This window comes from Polistes fuscatus, unplaced genomic scaffold, assembly GCF_010416935.1.
Source record: "Polistes fuscatus isolate 324 unplaced genomic scaffold, CU_Pfus_HIC Scaffold1, whole genome shotgun sequence".
Taxonomy (NCBI): Eukaryota; Metazoa; Arthropoda; class Insecta; order Hymenoptera; family Vespidae; genus Polistes; species Polistes fuscatus.
The window spans coordinates 9,090,645-9,110,362 of record NW_025112997.1 but is presented as its reverse complement, the minus strand read 5'-3'; the positions used below and the strand labels follow the sequence as shown (position 1 = coordinate 9,110,362).

General features: G+C 34.7%; 1 protein-coding gene across 1 annotated transcript; it reads left to right on the top strand.

The window, feature by feature from the left end:
* Window positions 1-774: 774 nt before the first annotated feature.
* LOC122517745 (growth/differentiation factor 8) lies at window positions 775-19,343 on the top strand. Its single transcript, XM_043636296.1, has 3 exons — window positions 775-1,408; window positions 15,510-16,122; window positions 16,301-19,343. Exons 1-3 carry the CDS (start codon window positions 1,036-1,038, stop codon window positions 16,518-16,520), a joined length of 1,206 nt encoding a protein of 401 aa, XP_043492231.1. The 5' UTR covers window positions 775-1,035; the 3' UTR covers window positions 16,521-19,343.
* Window positions 19,344-19,718: the final 375 nt, after the last annotated feature.

The window sequence follows — 19,718 nt, the reverse complement described above, 5'->3', positions numbered from 1 at the left end:
ACGACGACGACAACGATGACGAGGAGACCGGGCTAGAATTGAAGGTTACGAGGGTGCAGCGGGACCACTCGTCGTACTCATCGTCTCTTTTTCCTCGTCCCCCTCCCCCCGCTTTCGTTCTCTCACTTTCTCTCTCTTTATTTTCTGATTCTGTTTTATCTCCTTTTTCCGTTTGTGTCGTCCCAGCCAGTCAGAGTTACTTTTATCGGACAGTGTGCTGTATCTATTTGACTTAAACCCTTGCTACCACGCGAACAATTTTTCGTCTCTGCGATGTGACGTACCGAGCAAAAGTCTACCGATCGATTAAAAGTGTGCCTTAAGAGCATAAACCGACCGATTCATTTTTATCGTCGTTATTTTTTCGCGAATTACTCGCAAGTGCCGACAAAGGACCAAATTTGTCATACAATTGATCGATAAAACAGGCACCGATTAAAATCTCAAAGACGTAGGGAAGAAAGCGAAGCTGGATCGCGATTGCACTACGTCGGGCTGGTGGTCGCCTATTTTGACCGGTGCAACATCACCGACGGCTAATCTCGTCAAGCGGAAGTTTTTTGAAGTGAAAAACGTGAAACGGGGGTCGCACGTAGTTGGTAAGAAGAAGCTAGTGCTTTGCGATAAAGGAGGAGGAGGAAGTGGTGGAGGTGTTGGTGGTGGTTGTAGAGAAGAAGAAAGTGGTGGAGAAAGAAGAGGACGGCGACCAGCCGGAAGAAAGGAAGAAGAGGCAGGAGGAGGAAAAGGAGGAGGGGGGGAGGAGGAGGTGGAGGAAGAGGAGAAAAAGAAGAAGGGGAGGAAGAGGAAAAGGAAATCTCCAGGAAGGTGGAATTTTCTTGTTCGAGTTGAAGATACGGAAGAGAAAGAAGCGCTGAGATTAGAGCGGAAAAGGAAGGAGGAAGGAGGAAGGAAGGAGAGCAGAGAAAAGAAGGATGACGTGGTCGTCGCGGGCTGTTTGATCGTCAGGTCGTGCTTAAGACGGAAGCCTGCGAGTGACGCTTCCTCCTTGTCAGGAGCCGTGACCTTGGGAGCAAGATGGTCACGAGACCGCTCCTGATACTCTCGTTGCTCCTCCTCGGTGCCTTCGACGCGCCTGGCATCGAGAGAGCTCGCGTCAGATATTTCGCAATGGCCGGTACTGCTTGCAACGCCTGTAGGATGCACGAAGAAATCAGGGCTCTCAGTCTCGAAGCTATCAAAGAGCAGATACTTAATAAGCTCGGACTGAAGCAGGCGCCTAATATGACTGGTAGGGCCTTCCCGAGAATCCCGCCTATTTCGAAACTTATGGACATGTACGGAATGCAGGCCGATCAACCTCAATCGGTACAACCTGGTATCACTTATCACGAGGAAATTGACGAGTTCGCCGCTAAGACCGAGAGCATTTTTGCCTTAGCACAACCACGTGAGTACCCCATCGTATTTGCCATTTTCTCTCCCCTATTTTCATTTGAACCAAATTTTTCGTTTATACTGTTCCTTACAATATTGTAGATAATTCGCGTATCGACATGAAACGAAGGAACAACAAAAAATTGTTCGATCGTTAATCGGTGAAACACTTCGAGCCATAACTTCTTTTTCGTCTTACGGGGTTCTTACGGCATCGATTTTTGAAATTCGATCTTTGCCTTTAGGCGTCAAGGGCTCGTACAAGGCGATAATGGGACTTATTGAGCCTCTCTCTTTCTCTCTCTTTCCCTTTTTTTCTCACCGTTAAAAACGTTCTCTCTATATAATATACATACATAATGCATGCTTCTTCCTTGGAGAAAAATGGAAAGAAGAGGGTGGGAAGGCTCAGAAGAAGACACGACTTACTTCTACCTACGCGAATCCTTTGGGCGAGATTATTCTCGAACCTTTTATAGGGTAAAAGCCTAAAAGCATGTACTCGTGTTAGTAGGCTACCTTACAACCTGTGTTTAACTCTTCCTCCCTGTATTCATATATTAAAAAATGAATTGTTAAAAAACAACTCGAGAAATGATCGACGTGAACCACCGGACGGCTTCTTCTTCTACCTGCTTCCAGTTAATCTGAATTTCATGGCCGTATTAACGTACTTAATATAGGCTTGATCGATGTACCGTGTGGCTTTATAAGTTTCGAGATCAATCTCTATAGCGTAACTGATAATTACGTATAACACGTTCCACGAAACGCCATTTATTCAACGTGTTCTTTTAATCTTTCTACGAAAGTTGTCTTTTCATGTTCGTAATGCCGAGAGTAATTTTCGTGTCGAACCTTTAAAAAATGTATAATTTTACAGATTTCCATGTACATAGGTAACAGGTTACAGGTACACAGGTAAAACACACATTCGCGCGTGTATGTGCATACATACTTATATACATACTTACATATTTATTTACGTAGATGTATACATCTAAACATGTATACGTAGGTATGTATATACGTATATTTATATATAAATACGTAACACTGTATTCAATATTTGCTTACTCTTAAATATACGTATAAATCATTACAGTGTTATATACTACATCCACGTGAACGAATCACCTGCGAACGGAGTCCAAGTTGTCTGAGGGAACTTAAAAATGTCAATGTGAATCACAAATCAACGATAACTAATTACTTAATAAAATTTGTGCTTTGTTTTGAGAAAGATAAAGCTTCGCTCGGAAAGTCTTTTGTTCACACTTAGTTTGCAAAATGAAACGTAGCATGTATTGTCTTTATATTCAAGCAAGGTCACTCCAAGATGAGTAACTCTTATTGGAAAAATGAAAAGGATCGAATTACATAGAGTTAATAAATAATAAGATAATGTACGAACGATAAATATTGAAATTATTCGAATTCATGAAATAGTTATTTAAGTATTTAGTAAACAAAAAATCGCACCGGATCTAATTTGTTTTCCGCATTGCGGAATTTCGTTACATCGAGAATCGATAGTTACATTCTATTCTCACATAAACGCATCACATTAAATTACTTGCATGGAATATAAAATCTTTTATCTTAGGATAGTAAGACAAAACGTTCTTACGACCAGCATCAGAGACACGTTTTTCGAACCAATGACGAATTCTTTTCATCTGTTAATGCAGTTTTACGTGCCTTACCAGTCGTTTATTTGTTCTACATGCGTTTTGTTCTCGTTCGTGCTCATAATAGGATACTGCAAATTGATCACACAAAAGCATACTTTTTTATTTAAGTAAGAAAATGGAGAAACAGTTAGGAAGAAAGAGAGACAGAGATTAGTACATTTGTTTCATTACAATATTCATTATTTTAATCATATAATTAATATAAAAAAAATAATAAAAATAAAATAAAATTAATCGAATCTGTTGACTGTTGTTTCGGAATTTCCAATATTTTTTGGATTCGTTATAAATTTTGAAACATACAACGGTTCTTTTCGATTTCTTTATGTCAATATTAGATGGACGCTTTTTTCTTTTTTAATTACATTGGAAACGGGCCTTATACCGAAGAAAGAATATAGTTAGATAGTATCTTTAGAGAATACGGCAGTGGTGAACGGAGTATCAAATTCGTGTGGGGCTATCGCTTCGGTCGATCTTTATCTTTCTTCGGATGCTTTGCAATTCTTACATGACACCATTCTAGATCTTGATTTTACAAATTTATTGTCTCTCTCTCTCTCTCTTTGTCTCCCTTTATTCATTCTTTCTTATATACATATATTTTTCTTTCTCTTTAATTTTCATCTTCCTCGTCTTTTTTCTTTCTTTTTTTCTCCTTCTTTACTCTTCATTCTTGCATCTAGATTTCCTTCGACGAAACGATAGTCAGTTTTTTGTAGTGCGTCCTCAAGAGATCGATCGATCGATTTTGGTCGCTCGAATGCAAGCCGATCGAATGTGTGTGTGCCAACATCAATAATTTTTATATATGCACATATATACGTACAATAAAATGTTTCTATTTTTCAGATAGTTCTTTTTCGTTTTTACCACATTATAGGTATATACTAGTATATACATATATTCATATGATTTAATGGGTATATGTTAAGAAGTAATTCGCGAAATGAGCAAACGAAATAATTTCAACGATCATATTTACGTACATGCCTTTGAATTGAATTGTAAGGGTTCTAACAACGAACTGTCATATGTGCGATTTGTGGTTAACGAATTAGTCATTTCCTTACGGTGTTTTTGTCGTCTGGCTTGCGAGTATTCAACCGAAATAACTTCTTTGTTCTTCTTGAAGTTAAACTAGCTCTTTTATACCGTTTACGTTATCGCTTTGATAGAAAATTTTCATGAAAATAAGGAAAACAAATTTCTTTTAGTTATTTTATTTTCCCTGTTAATTTATTTTTTTTTTATTATTCATCATAAAATAAAAACAAGTATTATTCGATCTTATCAGTGAAACACTTATGATAGGTCAAACTTTGTCTTATTTTCAAATTATTTTACATATTTCAATTTAAACAATTATTTTTCTTCAGAATGTCTAAAATTATTAGTTTTTTCCGGCAAAAATTAATTCAAGCTTTGACCTACTAAGAAAGAAAGAGAGAGAGAGAGAGAGAGAAAAGAGAGAGAGGGTAAGAGAGAGAGAGAGAGAGAGAAGAAGGGATCAGGGGGGAGAGATTAACCTGTTGAAAGAAGGTTACAGTCCAGGCTGAAATAGGCGTTTACGAATTTCCAAGTACGAACGACGAACCGGCCTCGATTCGTAACGAAGGTCACGGCCGATGCAAAGCCTAGGTCAGGCCCATCGCTCATTATCGCGTTAAAGCTGTCTGTAGTAGGTGGTAGGTCGCTGTTAGGACTCATCTAGTTTAGGACCAACCTTTCTCTTATTTCGAACTCTCTTTTTTGCGAATATTTGAATTGTTTATTTTTAACTAAGGCTCGTTATTGCTGCTGACTCGTTGTAGCATCGTATTTTTACAGTAGTCCCTGATTTATTTTAAGCATACCAAATGATATTTATTGTTTCTTTATTAGATGGTCAGAAAGACGAGATTTTTCAATGTAATTTAATACAAATTTACGAACGTATCTGACATTTCAAGGACATATGATGGATGTTTCGTAATATTTTTGATCATCATGTGGTGGGTCATATAAATGAAATCATTCTTATTAAAAATTTATGGGAATAATTTAATGCGTGCCATTCAACGGTCCGTTAAGTCGTGTGCTTACAAAAAGATATAACTACTATGTATACTCGAAAAGTGTATACTCGAATGGTTTAACTGACATTGTTTTTCTTTATTTCATATTTTTTAATATTTGATTTTTACTAACATTGTTAATAATGAAATTGGTAAATTTGTTGAAATATTTCTTTATTTTAGTTTATCGATATTCGTTTGACTAACAAAGATGATCATCCGTAGGATAAGAAATACGTAGGTCAGAAAAATGCCAGTATTTTTATTAATTGATAACAATTTTCAATGCTCGTAATTTGGCGATTAGCGAGTATAATCAAAATCTCATATATGAAGAGTTATAAAAAGAAGTAAGTATAGCGATAATCGTCCACATGAATACGCTTCTTCAATATATGCTATCGCTATCATGGATTTTTTTTTTAAACGTGGATGCTTCAAATATATGTTTAATACATACAGATGTACAAATGTAAATGTTACCATACATTGACAATGACATTTAATTAAATGTTGTTTAACTTTTTTGTACAGCACATATATTTATTTTCTCTCTATTTCGATTATATATTCATTTCATGTATGACATTACGAGGAGGAGTTTCTAAACTATAAATAAGTGCACATCTATTTGTCCATCTATCGATCTATATATCTATCAATCGATTCCCTTTTGATCTTTTCATTTCGGAACTTCAGAACATGTAGCCTCAAATCCACCCGCTTTCAACGAAATGAATAACTCTGAAACAGATACATAATAATGACAGTTCTGATAGCGGCACTTGTGGTCAGCATACTCGCAGACAGGCGCCGCACTTTTAGTGGTTCTCAATATTATACACCGACATCGTAATGATCACGCTTTTCCTTCGAGGAATACGCATGCACGCGTGTATTTTTTCTATAACAGATAATTTCAAAATGTGGACTTCTAATTGGATTTTTTCATTTATCATTATAAACGATTATATGTGTTATTTAATTATTTTTGAAAAATCAAAATGTATTATGTCATTAATAACATATTCTCCGATTTCAAAGTGCACGTAACGATTAGATAAAAGTCATTTTTTTGGGTTGTTAAAGGGAATGGTTACTTTTGAAGAAAGCATTGTGACTGGCGTCAAAATTGCTTGAATATTTAGCGTGAGTATTCGAGATTTAACATTCTAATACCGAGATGATCCCGATGGAAACGGCACTCTCCTGTAGCTGTCGATACGCGTTCTGACCGATTCACTGTGGCGGTGGGATCGATCGATGCAGAAAACCAGTTTGTCGTGTTCCCGACTAACTCGGAGATATTAAGAGTGCAAATATCACTGACACGCAACAACGCGAATGCGTTTAAGGGCTACTTGGATTACATAACAATTCAACGTGTATTACTGCTCCATCGACGTCTATAACATTAGACAGAGTTAGATTCACGTATCACTTTACTATTGCCACGCGTTATTTATTTATATTTTCGTTACGCACGACTTTCGTAATACGGTTTGCTTTACGAGTATATCCAAATTTCTAATAGATTTAATATCTTCGTTAAATCTCCATCGAGATCTTGCTAATCAACGTTTTTATTAACATATTAAATGAATAAATAAATAAGGAATCAATTGATCTCTTTAACGTCGCATTGCGTTAATTATCGAATAGATTTTATTTTTCTTCTATTTTTGTGTTTTTCTATAAAAAAGTACAGCAATCGTCACATTTTTTGCATGAAATTAATGAACGTCGGAAAAATTGATTATAATCTGATTTATGAAAAATATTTGTTATTTTAATGGAAACACGTTTAATTTGCGATCTTGAATTGAAAATTACAAACACGGGTATGATTGTTTATTACTTTTACTTTTCGAAAATAATCAATTATTTATGATATGAAGATTATCTTAGGATCGGTGAACTCGGTTTGCCTTTTTATTTGAAAGGAACCATGTCGTTCTTTGAAGCAGGTTTGATGTTTAGACCAAAAGGTAGACGTAAAAAGGAACGAGCCTACAAGTAATTAGCTATTGCGTGATGAAGGTAGCTCGCAATTGCTATTACAGTTCGACAGTATAACAGCGTAACTCGATAAAATTCGCATTTGGGTCACGCGTTTCTCTTACCACCCACCCTCTTTTTTCTTTCTTTCGTTTTTTTTCGCCCGCTCGTCCATATGCATATAGAGGCGCGGGGACTTTTCATCGACATCGCGTGCGTTCGTGACAGCTCTCCCATCATCCCCTTCGAAACGACAGGTGGGCGCGCACGAGGGAAGGAATGACGAGAGAAAAACGCAGGAACGCCTCTTTTTGCACCCCATCGCTCTTTCATGTACACAGTTCGACATAAATGACCCTCCGGCAAAAGCGAAGAAAAGGGACCACACTACATTCGTGAGACGGAAGGAATCAACCTTTCCTTCGTTTGTTAGATTTTGCGAAAGAAGGAATGAGACGTTCTTCGTTTCTTTTTTTGTTTTTCGAAGAAGAAGAAGTGGACAAAAATTTGTTATCTAAATATTGGAAAATATCATTCAATGATTCTTAACGAGTTTGTACTTTAAATTTCGTGCTAATATTTAGGGATGATTAAGAATTGCAATTAGCTACGATTAGAATTTTTGAAGATCTTGAATAGTACATTATCGAGCATTTTTAGATCGAACAAGACGACCCTTTCTAAAGTAAAAATGAGACAATTTCTTTTCAGGTAGGAGTAAAATAAAAGAAAAGAGTGTAAAGGAGAGAGACAGAGAAGGAGAAAGAAAGATTGAGAACCGAACTCTAAATTAATTTAGGGGTTTAATGTTTTTCGTTTCGCACGTAGGTGAGATGGGTAAGACCGTTTTTCGTTAAATTCACGCAAAGGTCTCTCGCTGCAGGCTGATTGTATCGACGAATCAACGTTCTCGAATACTCTTTTCTCACCATCATTTTTTTCTACTTCTTTCTCACTCTTTCAAATTCCAGTCGACCCTCAATTTTCGTTATTTGTTAATTTCCACCACCTTTCTGTTTCGTTTTTTATTTGCAATCGGAATTCCCATTGATTTCGTAAAATGTACCCAATGGCTAAAATGCTTCATTTTACATATCATGGTTTTACACTTTCCAACAAGATTACTGTGTAATATTTAATATAAATATTTATATAGACAACTTACTTAACGATCATAAGAATAATAATCAAATAAATGTGTCTTGCTAAATGTTTTCTCTTACAATTACAAAACTTTCTTAAGTGCAGATGTGAAATAATGAAAGAGTTCAAATCGAAAGAAATCTATTAGACATGGCAATGAATTCTTTTTCTTCCAAATAGTCTTCATTATTTTTGATGACTTTAATCCATCTTTCAGGCAATTGTGGAATTCCTCGACGAGAAAAATATGACGATTTTGATGCAATGAATTAAACATCAAGGATCCGAATTCATAGCTAGACTTAATATAGTACTTATTGACTCTTAAGATCCATATAGAATACATTTTATTTACGAATTATTTATTTTATTAACGAAATATCTTGTACAATAGAATGGATTAAAAAACCTTTCGAGATAGAAGCGAACCATCCGTTGTAGTAACTATGAAAGATTTGTTTAAAATGGAGGAAGAAAAAGACAGATCGATTGGATGTTGACTAGAACTAAGGATAATTTTTGAGTGAGGGGGTTGAGAAATAGACGTTCGGTTGGTCTCGAAAGCGTGGTTAGTGTGCGAGTGTACTCGACTACCGGACTATCCTATCTGCCAACAGCAAGGTTGGTATTAAATTTCGACGAGTCATACGATCCGCTCTCGCGCTCTGGTACGTGGCCATGCGCTGCACGTAGACGATTTGTCGCATGATATTTTTAAACGTCGTCGCCCTTACGCGTTCCGCAACGCCGAAGCGTTAAAGAACTGGCCGATAGCAGTGAGAACTCGCGCTCCACGATCGAGTACTAGGAGGGAAGAGGAGAAACCGTGTGTTCCGTATCAATTATTGCTTCATTTATTTATAGACAGGGCCACGACATCGCGGTATCACCGTTGTTTTTCATAGTTCCCACTGATTCTCTGTGTCGCTGTCTGTCTTTTCGTCTCTCTCTCTCTCTTTCTACCTTTCTATTTGTTTACCTATTTATCTATGTTTCTTTTTTCAATGACAGTTTCTACTTCATTTAGGAAATATTAAGGGAAAAATTCAATTAAAATTGTTTCTTGAAAAAGATTAAATGATTTCTAAAAATTTATCTCTTGATTATATACAATCAAAGCTTTTTTTTATTTGCATATATATATACATTTTAAACAATACATAGTAGAGAATATATAAAATAAATTAGATTTTGTATAAGATGATAAATTTATAAATCCTATCCTTATTTCGTCCGTATTTCCAAGAATCAGCTACGATTGATCTAATTTTGTAATTAATCTATATAGTTAAAAAAAAGTTTTATTCTACATTTTATTGATTTTATAAAAGGTATTTTAAATATGTGGTTTTTAAATTTGTTGTAAAATATACAATGCAATAAGATTATTGTTTTATTGATTTGATCTTAAAGTTCGAATAATTGGTTAATAATTACTTTTGATTTCGATCTTGTTGTCATCGAATCATCAAGAAAGTAACAGAATTCGATTCAAATAGAAGAAAACAGTTTCACCGGCTGATCCAGCGATGCGAGTGACCTCCGTTTGCAAACACTATATTTATCTCGAGAGAGCTAAAGCGAATCGTCGATGTACTTTCGCTTTATTGTCTTCTTCTGTCCTTTTCTTATTTTTGTTTTTCTTTTATTTCCCCTCTCCACTTACTATCTCTTTCTCTTTCTCTCTTTCTCTTTCACGTTCACTGGGATACGTTCCATGCATTTATTTATGTCTCTACGCGCCATCAAATTGAAAATCCGCGCTAAGCACCATCACGTGTGCCGAGCCGAGCGGGATTTTAAACATCCTATGACAACTATAAGCGAAAATCTATTGTTCTTTTACATTTCCTCATCTCTCAGACATATCATAAAAAACTCGGCCAAAAAGGTTAAACGATCAATCGTTTTTCCTTGTCTTTGTTTTCTTGGCTCGCAAATTGATCGTTTAGTTTGTTCTCCGAATGAGAGGAATATGCAGAAAGTCGACATAATTTTTAAATAAAGTATTTACAAAAAAGGTTATTCGCCTTATTTAAATAATATGCGTCGATTATGTTCTTTCTTTCTTTCATTCATATTTTTATCCTTGCTCTAACAATAAGATATAAGAAATATGGTTTATTTATGCGTACATATGTATATAATAAAATGTCACGGTTCCAAGTTTCTCAGCTTTTTTCTAAATTCAATCGTAGAAACGTTAAGAACGTACCAATGTCGAGAATGTTTCGGACATTTTCAAGGGTGCCTTAGAAGTTTTAAGATCAGTCGTTTCCCTTTCAGTAATCGCGTTCGCTTTGCTTTGACTTTTTCTCCAGACACAATTCTTCCCCTTTTTCGCGTAACTTTAAATTTAGTTTTCGAACTTGCCAAGCCAGACGGTCGGTAATTCGTCTGGACCAAAATAAGTCACCCATCTTTCTGTCTTGTCGTTCCTTTTTCCTTTTCGCTTCTTTTTTCGCTATTTTCTCTCCTTTTTTTCTTCCTCGCTCATCAAAGCACGACTCACCTCAGTTATGACGTACGTTTTCCTGTTTAAAATCAGACACTCTGAGAACCTTCAGACAACCTCCAGACAGTTTGATTTTAAATCTTATATTAACTTTACAAATCATTCGAATATATTCCTTTCTTTCGGAATATCAGTCAGCAATCAACCGTTTATTTAATTTTTTTTACGAAATGGATTTGTAGTTCATTCGTCAACAAACAGCAAATATGTACATACATTGCAGCATAAATAGAAGAAATTTTATCATTTAGCAGCAAATGTTATGCTTAGCGAGGAAGACGTCATATTAACTGAATGGTTATAGAAAATGAAACGAGATATTATGATAATAATTATTCAATTAAATCCGTGATGTACAATTTTACGGATAAAAGAAGACGAATGTCGTTTTGTTGGTAATCTCAAGAACAAAAGAAAGAGGAGGTGTCAAAGAAAGGAGAAGAATGAGTGGGTGGGGGGTGGAGGAGGGTGAAGAAGAGAGAGAAGAGAGGACGTCTAGGTGTACGTCTACGAATCCTTGGCACTTCGAAGGTGAAGTCACAGTAAAGAGATTAGGTTTGTCTTCCTTAAGTCGATTATACCGGCCGGGAAGGGAAAACTTGATCCATCTTCATTCTGATCGTATGAAGTTTCCGAAAGACGTCGCCGGTGAAGGGGGTAAGAAGATCTTGCTATCTATAAGATTAACGCAATTAGTCGTTAGAAATTAGTTTATAGAGAGAAAATGTCGAGGATGACGGTGTATACTGAATCTATAACTACTCGAAATTATGATCGCACGAAGACACCGTGGTCTGTTATTATTTGATAAAACATTGAAGCTTCCCGCAGATAATCATTTTCTCTCGATTAAGTGTCAATTTTCTAGTACAATAATACGAGAGAGATAATAAAATCATTGTGGTCGTTTTTCGATCGTGATCGTGATCGGGGAAATCGGACAAAAAGAGAGATAAATTGAAAAGGAGAAAAGAAGTTTAAGAATGTTTCTAATGAAACAAATAAATAATATATTGATGGTAAATAAATAAATTGAATCATATGTGCTCATAATTATGGAAGTAGTCTAAGTCAAAATTAAACAAAAATAAGTTTATTAGTTATTTCACACTACATTATTTTAAACTAAATTAATTCAATGTAATTTTCACGATATTGTCAAAATGAACCGTTAGATAGTGTTTGTTATTTCAATATTACATAGAATTCATTTAATGTTCATATGTAATTCTTTAAATATCTCGAAACAAGAAATATATGACTTAAACCACTTTCATAATTATGGGCACATATAAGAAAATGAATTTCTCGCTTAACAAATATCGTGGCGAATAACATTTGCTTTAACGTCGCATTGACGTGAAACGTTGATCCCGTCGGAAAGACATTTGACTATTCAACAATAGTCCATTGGTTATTAGCCTAAGATTCACTCATCAAAAGATCGCACGGATCGTGTTTAATTTGTTAGGAACGGAAGGATTGATGTACAGTGCGACGTATTAAAGTAAAAGATATGTTTTTAGTCGGGAGCCTGAAAATTTACTAGGACCGTTAAACCTGCGTACAGTGACGGTAGCAGCGGTTTCTATTCGGGCCATCCAAGACCGCTTCCATGAAGGGTAAAACCTGGTTTGCGAGTCTTACCGTTACACGGAGCATCGTTTTTCTTACGACGATCAATCAGGAAACTTTTCTCGAGGTCTCTCCTCGACAGTTTGCCTTGCCTTGTTTTTTCTAGGCGAACCAGCATAGTTGCAATCCGATTGAACGAATGGCACGCAAAGAGTCTAACCCTTTGACCGGATGACTCGAATTATCGGCACACGTTTCTCCGTTGCATCTAGCCTTACAGATCGACTTGGCGAATTACTTTTTTCTTATTTCCTTTAAAAGAGGAAGAAAAAGATGATGATAAATTTAGGTACTTCGTGTACATTATTAGCGTTTCTTTTTTATTTAACGTATCTGTTGCACATTAGATTTATTCTTTTGCAATGTCTGAAATCCTCGTCATTAAATATATGTTTACAAGAAAAAACAGTGTAGTCACAGTGCTAATGTGATCAACATTCCATTCGATTCCACTCCATAGAACAATCTGTAGATTTATCAAATTCACTCTAGTTATTTTTTTTTATTTAAGAAAAACTTGAATGCGTCGTGATATAACGATAAACACGCTACAGATATGTTAATCACTTGAAGTTATTATTTACAATCGCAATTAGAAACAAAGTTTCTAATGCGTCTTATCGTGATAAATACTTTCGCAATAGCTTATGTTATGATTAGAAATTATTATTAATATAGTCTAGACATTTAATTTTTTATGTTAGAGAATGAAGATCGGAGGAGACAATGCTTTACATTAAAATAATGTTTTTCTCTTATTCGTATTATTATATGATATGATTTTTCCCAAAGTCGGTAAATGACTTTCTTTTATTAATTAATACAGCACACTATTCTTATTAATAATGTAAGATAACGAAAGAGTCTTTTCGTAATAATAGCAAGAGATTCGCATTTTAATCGTTGGCGTGTGCGCGTATACATCATCGATTATCGCGAATCTTTTCCGATATTCGGTTATCTATTCTGATAACCTCACGACAAGCAATAATCTTCGTGTAGATTCTCTCTATGTAAGTAGAAATCATTAATCTTCGAACGGTACGGCTGTATTGCGATCGGTATGTCTCGATTGAAATCATATATTCATTTTGCTTTTTTCCTCTAATCATTTTTGCATCTAATAAATAGTCATATGTATATATATATACAATCGTATACAGAAATGTCTTTAGCTAAATAAATCACTTAGATACCTTTTTTATTTATAATTGTATGAAAAAAACTCAAAGGAAAAAATTGCACTGTTGCAGGGGGTGATGTAATGGTTAAAGGAATATTTTCTTAAGATCATTTTTTTATGAAGTTTCAAGATTATCGATGTTGTTTTAAATAAACTCGTAACGAGAATTGGTGAGAGTAAGAAAAATCGTATATGTGTAGTTTTAATGTTCTAACTTCCTTACTAAATTACTCTTACAATAATCTTGTAATATTCTATGCATAGAATATTAATCTAGATGGTTGTCACCGATCTAACTTTCTAGAACTAATAATAATTATTCCCGAAGCTGCAGTCTTTTTTTTGATATGCAAGTTCTCCCACATTTTTCGTAACGAATGTAACGTATATTTTTGGAAGGCGTTTGCACAAATTCAAACTCGTTTAGGTACAGTTAGGTCGTTTACATTAGGTACTTTATTGTCATATCTGATAAACATTGTTAACCTCTCTTTGTATCGTGTCCTTGTTAATTCCGTTACTAGCTGTGTAAATACATATTTTCAAAAAACTCACAAGAATAACGGTGACTAATTTTTAGATATTACAAACCCTATATATATTTCCTGCGATATTTTTGTAGAGCAGGAAAAAATGAATAAAAAGAATCTAAATGACCTTATTATTCCCGTCATTTATTTTCGAGATATTTACATTTAAAGATAATAAAAATTTCCGAAAGATATGCACTATATTATGTTTGTATAACCAATAATACACACATGCATTATTGGTCTGTAGAAAACCCACGATGGATGAGAGAAGTTAAACTGAGACCAAAGATTGTGAATGTGTGGTGCGAGATTCTATCATTTAAAATAATAGGTCCTTACTTCATTAAAGGCACACTTACGGGACAAAAATACTCAGTATTTCTCAACGATATTCTCCCGGAACTTTTATCAGATACTTCGTTAAATATTACACAATCTACATGATACCAACATGATGGTTGCCCCACACATTATTCGAAATATGCAAGAGTAATAATATTAGATAGAAAGTTTAAAGGCTGTTTGATCAGACGATGAAGGATTGTGGAATGGACTTTTCGTTTTCCTAACCTTACCCTATTAAATTTTTTGTTATGCAATGAATTAAGAAATATAGTTTATCAGGAAAATTAAATCATACCTAAGAATATGGAAAGAAAAATTCTAATTACACGTTAATCGATAACATTACAGGAAATTGAAAATGTGCAGAATGGATTAGTTCAAAGACTGCAATTGTACATGGAAGCAAACGGTCACCATTTAAAATACTTGTAGCCTATGTAATTAGTTGAAGTTTACTAAAGACAATAGTGTTTACATTTGAATACAAGTGTGTATGATCTAATGTGTTTTAATTATCTTTAAATGTAAATATCTCGAAAATAAATGATCGGAATAATATTGTCAATCGAGTCATTAAATTTATTTTTTATGCTCTACAAGAATATCGCAAAAAATATAGGGTCCCATTTAACAAAACATCAATAGCCTAGAAATTTCATAAGAAAATGATCTTGAGGAAAAGTCCTTTCAACAATTACATTTATCTGCAGTAGTGCAACTTTTTCCTTAGAAGTTTCTTTATACAATTGTATACAAAGAAAATATTTGAATGATTCCATTTAGCTGAGACACCCTGTATATACCAGAGATTATTTCAAGCCAGTTTAACAGCTTGATGATCATAAGCGTTACATCAGAGTTATGTAGTTTCTCGACTTGTTTACTAACGAAAGATTTTAAATATTTGGTATACTTACACAAGATAGAGAACATATCGAAGTACGTATCTCATAATAATCTGTAGAATATGTTCAACTAGATAACGAAAGAATGCTAATGTTTTGTTGACAGATCAAAGGCTAAGGCATTCGAAAGGTATAGACGTGTTATACTTCAAGTTCTCCGATAAGGTGGTTCAACATCGAGTGACGAGAGCAGAATTATCTCTCTGGGTTTGGGGTACCAATCAAGACAGTGACGAGCCGAGCGACTCGGTTAAACAGGATAATATGGAAACTCATCACGAATGTCCTATGACGATCACGCTTCAAAGGATTCTTCGTGGTAGCACAGAGTCAGGTGGTCCGGTATTAGGACCATCGTTAACGACGTTACATTCTCGACCGATTGGTCGCAGAGGTGTTTGGGTGACGATTGAATTAAGAAAAATGGTGGCTGAATGGTTCAAGCATCCTAGAGATAACTTCGGTGTCGCTTTAAAGATCGCGGGTCCTGGTGGAAATCATCGTAGGAATTCAAGATTCGTCGAGACGAATCCTGGTGCTGAGTTTGCCCCCTATCTCGAAGTGCAGACACAAGAATTGGACACGAGAAGAGGTGGTAGGATTAAAAGAAACGTCGGTCTTAATTGCGACGAGGCCAGCCAAGAAACGAGGTGCTGTCGGTATAAGCTCACCGTGGATTTCGAGAAGTTTGGCTGGGATTGGATAATCGCGCCTAAGAAGTGAGTCTTGTTATTTAATTTTATACACTTTCGGATTTCACTTAAACCTCGAAAAATTAATTGAATATTTGTTAGAATTTTGTACAATTCCCTGGTGGAAATAAAGATAACAAAAGCAGTATATGGAGTATACGATGATTGGTATAAAAACAACTATGTTTTATATTCCCTGTTTCAGATACGACGCGAATTACTGTTCGGGTGATTGTCCAATGGCATTTCTACCAGCCTATCCGAACACTCATATAGTTAGCTTGGCGGAACCACCAAATAACACGGGACCATGTTGTGCTCCGAGGAAGCTTTCGGAGATCACGATGCTGTACTTTGACAACGAATATCAGATCGTTTTCTCGCGGCTACCAGGCATGGTCGTTGAAAGATGCGGATGCTCATAGTCCCATTACTTCCATTTTGGAATAGCGAAAAGGACAAAGACATGCGTCGTTGGTTCGTCTTTGGTGAATCCTCGATAAAAATAATAAACACAGAAAAAATAAAAATAAAATAATCGTTCATCTGATAGACTGAAAGTGCCTTGTTCGGAATTGTTAGGTGCCGCGTGCTTGAACGTTTACGCGAATAAAATGGCGATCAAGAGAGAGAGGAATGGGAAAAAACGAGAAAAAGGATATAAAAGCTTGAGAATAGAAATAAAAGATGTCGGAAAAAGAGAAAAGTTCGAGCGGGCATTTCGATGGTGATTCACGGCAAGGCGAATAGTTCCTAGAGTCACGGTATTATTTTTAAGGCGTTAATGCGTTTGCTCCTGATTCAGGAGAACGACTCTTTATAAAGCGTTTTGGTTTCTTCCCCGTCACGTATACCCTATATACTCCCTCTATTATTTTTAGTTTGACTTCTCCTTTCCTTCGTTTCGGACTAAGAGACGTATTAACGATGAAGTTTGAACATATAGATCCCGTCCTTTTTTTTCAATTATTAAAATTTCTCTCTCTCTCTCTCTCTTGTCAATTGTACTGTTAGCAATTAGCAATACTATAGTGTTCGCTACTGTAACAAAAATCATGAGATCGTTCGTTTTACATTTATGATAATGGTTATTGTTGATTGATGAGGACGTACTGACCAGAAAAGATCTCGGTGTACAGTGAAATAACTTTGATTTTTTAAACATTCTTTTTCTTTTTCCAGTTTTCTTGATATTTTTTAATCTTTCTCCTGTCCATTCATATTTGTTTTCCTTCTATTTTTTTTTTATTTTTTTTCTATTTTTAAATCGATAGTACGAATGATTGTGAGATAATGCGTATGAACCGTGAATGTGTACATAAAGTAATCCAAGCAAGTGTGGCATAACTTTTATCAAATTTCTCGATTCAAATCGGGGAATTCGTAGAGGAGCGAATTAATTAACGAAACTCCGTCTCTTTTCTAACGTGAATATCTAATAGGGTAAGTTGTAGATAAAAAGTGTAACTGACCCAGGCATTCGTCTCTTATTAAACTGTACCGTACAATACCGAAGGCTTCCTTCCTACGCCATTTTATCATAATTCGCAAATACGATTTAACGAAATAATCGTTAAAATTTTTGATACACATGAATTTCATTCTACTTTTCTTTTTCCTTTCTTTCTCCCTTTCTCTTTTTATCTTTCTTCTCCTTGTTCCTCTTTTTTCACTCTCTGCAGCTTTGAATTTTCCAAGTTATGTGCATCGTAGTGAACTTTTGTATAATAGAATAGGTAATTAACTTGTGCACCGCCTCAAAATTTACAACGAATTATGCGATAAAAGTGTATAAAAATATATTAGATGTACAAATGAATAATCCATATTTTTTATCAATAATTAAAAAATTAATATTGTCTTTATTATTTTCCTTTTTACGGGTTCAAGTCACTTTTCTACAAAAACCTTCTTACACATAGCCAACATTTCTAAAGTAATCACATGTTTTACCACCTCTCTGAAGTCAACAGCACACCATGTAATAACTGTGCTCATCATTGCATAACGTTAGTGATCCTACGGAAACTAGAAAATTAATATTTAGGTTAATTAATTTTCTCGTTCTTTTGCGATTACGTTTTATTGACATATTGTTGTTGCAAATCATAATTGGTTTAGAACAACTGAATATAATCTTAAATTATATTGAATTAAGTAGAGTAGAACATGGCGACTGATACAATGCACATCTTACATTATGTGTCTTTTTCTACTTAATATGCGACATAGACTTTTTTTTACAAAATAAAATTTATTAAAAAATATATTTTTTATAGAAGTTTTTCTTGTGAGAAACGAGCAAATAAAAATGGATATCGAATGATAGTCCGAAACGATGAAAATTTTTGGTAAATTCTTGGGAACTAATAACATTGGATGCAAAGCCTAACCGTTGTAGAAATAAAAATTCTGCTGTACAATTGGTGGAATATCAAAATGTTTATTTAATAAGAACTGTTAAAACCGAATGTGGGTTACTGTCAATTATCAATTGGTGTTAAGACTTGGAATAAAAATGTTCATATACTAGCAATGAAAAGGGTCATATAAAATTATTGCTAACAACATCAGGTCACACGCTGTCTGTTCTTGCCACAAAAAATATAATGAATCTTAGCTGTTATATCATGTAGCATACAGAATATTCACTAGCTATTTTTTCTTTGGATTACTACTTAGTCCAATCGATTCAACACGTTTTATCCGATATGCACTTTTAATCTATAGACAAGATTTGAAAATGGCTTGATTTCATCATATCGAAAGATATCGCATTTTTCCGAGACGAAATTTATCACCTGCTTCAAAGATGGCAAAGATAACTTTAAAGTTATGTAGAAAGGCGACAGCGAATACCTTGAGTGAAAAACTTGCTTTACTTGATTTTAAAATAAACCTGAAGTTTTGCTAAAAAAAAAAATTAGATTATTCATTTGTACACCTAATATTTCGGTACTGTTTCTTATCAAGGCTACTTCCTTTTCCTCACTATCGTTTAGTATTAAGGTCTTCCCTCTTTGTTCTTTGCTTTTTTTTTCCTTTTATCTTTGTCTCATTTTCGCTCTTCGTTTGTTTGTCAGTATACCTATTATCAAAAATAATGGAATTGTGTACTCTTCAATATCCGAAGGAGAACGACAAAGACAAAAAAATGCATAATTATATGTATAATGTGTACTTCTTAGGTAGAAAGCATAGATAGCAAAATATTTATTCGGTAAAATAAATGGTTTTTCGAGAAAAAAGTGTCATTCATTTTCTCTATCTTCATTCACGCTTACGTTTACGTCAGTTTTCAAATTAAAATGGTGAGTTTACGAAAAACTTTAATCGAGACGTAATTCGAGTTTAATTTCAATTGCATTTTCTTTCTTTATTGCTATTTTTGGTATTCTTATTTTTCAGACGAAATCGCTTTCTCATTTGTGTAAATTCGAGGGCGAAATCAAAATCGATGGAGTGGAAACGTTTCATTTTGTGAAGTTCAATGTGATAAACTATCGGAGCACAAGAAGCGACCTCGATTGTTTAACGATCGTTTTTTTGTGAGAGAGAGAGAGAGAGAGAGAGAAAGAGAGAGATTTCAGTACAAAGGTGAAAAAGACAAATATTTTTCGCAA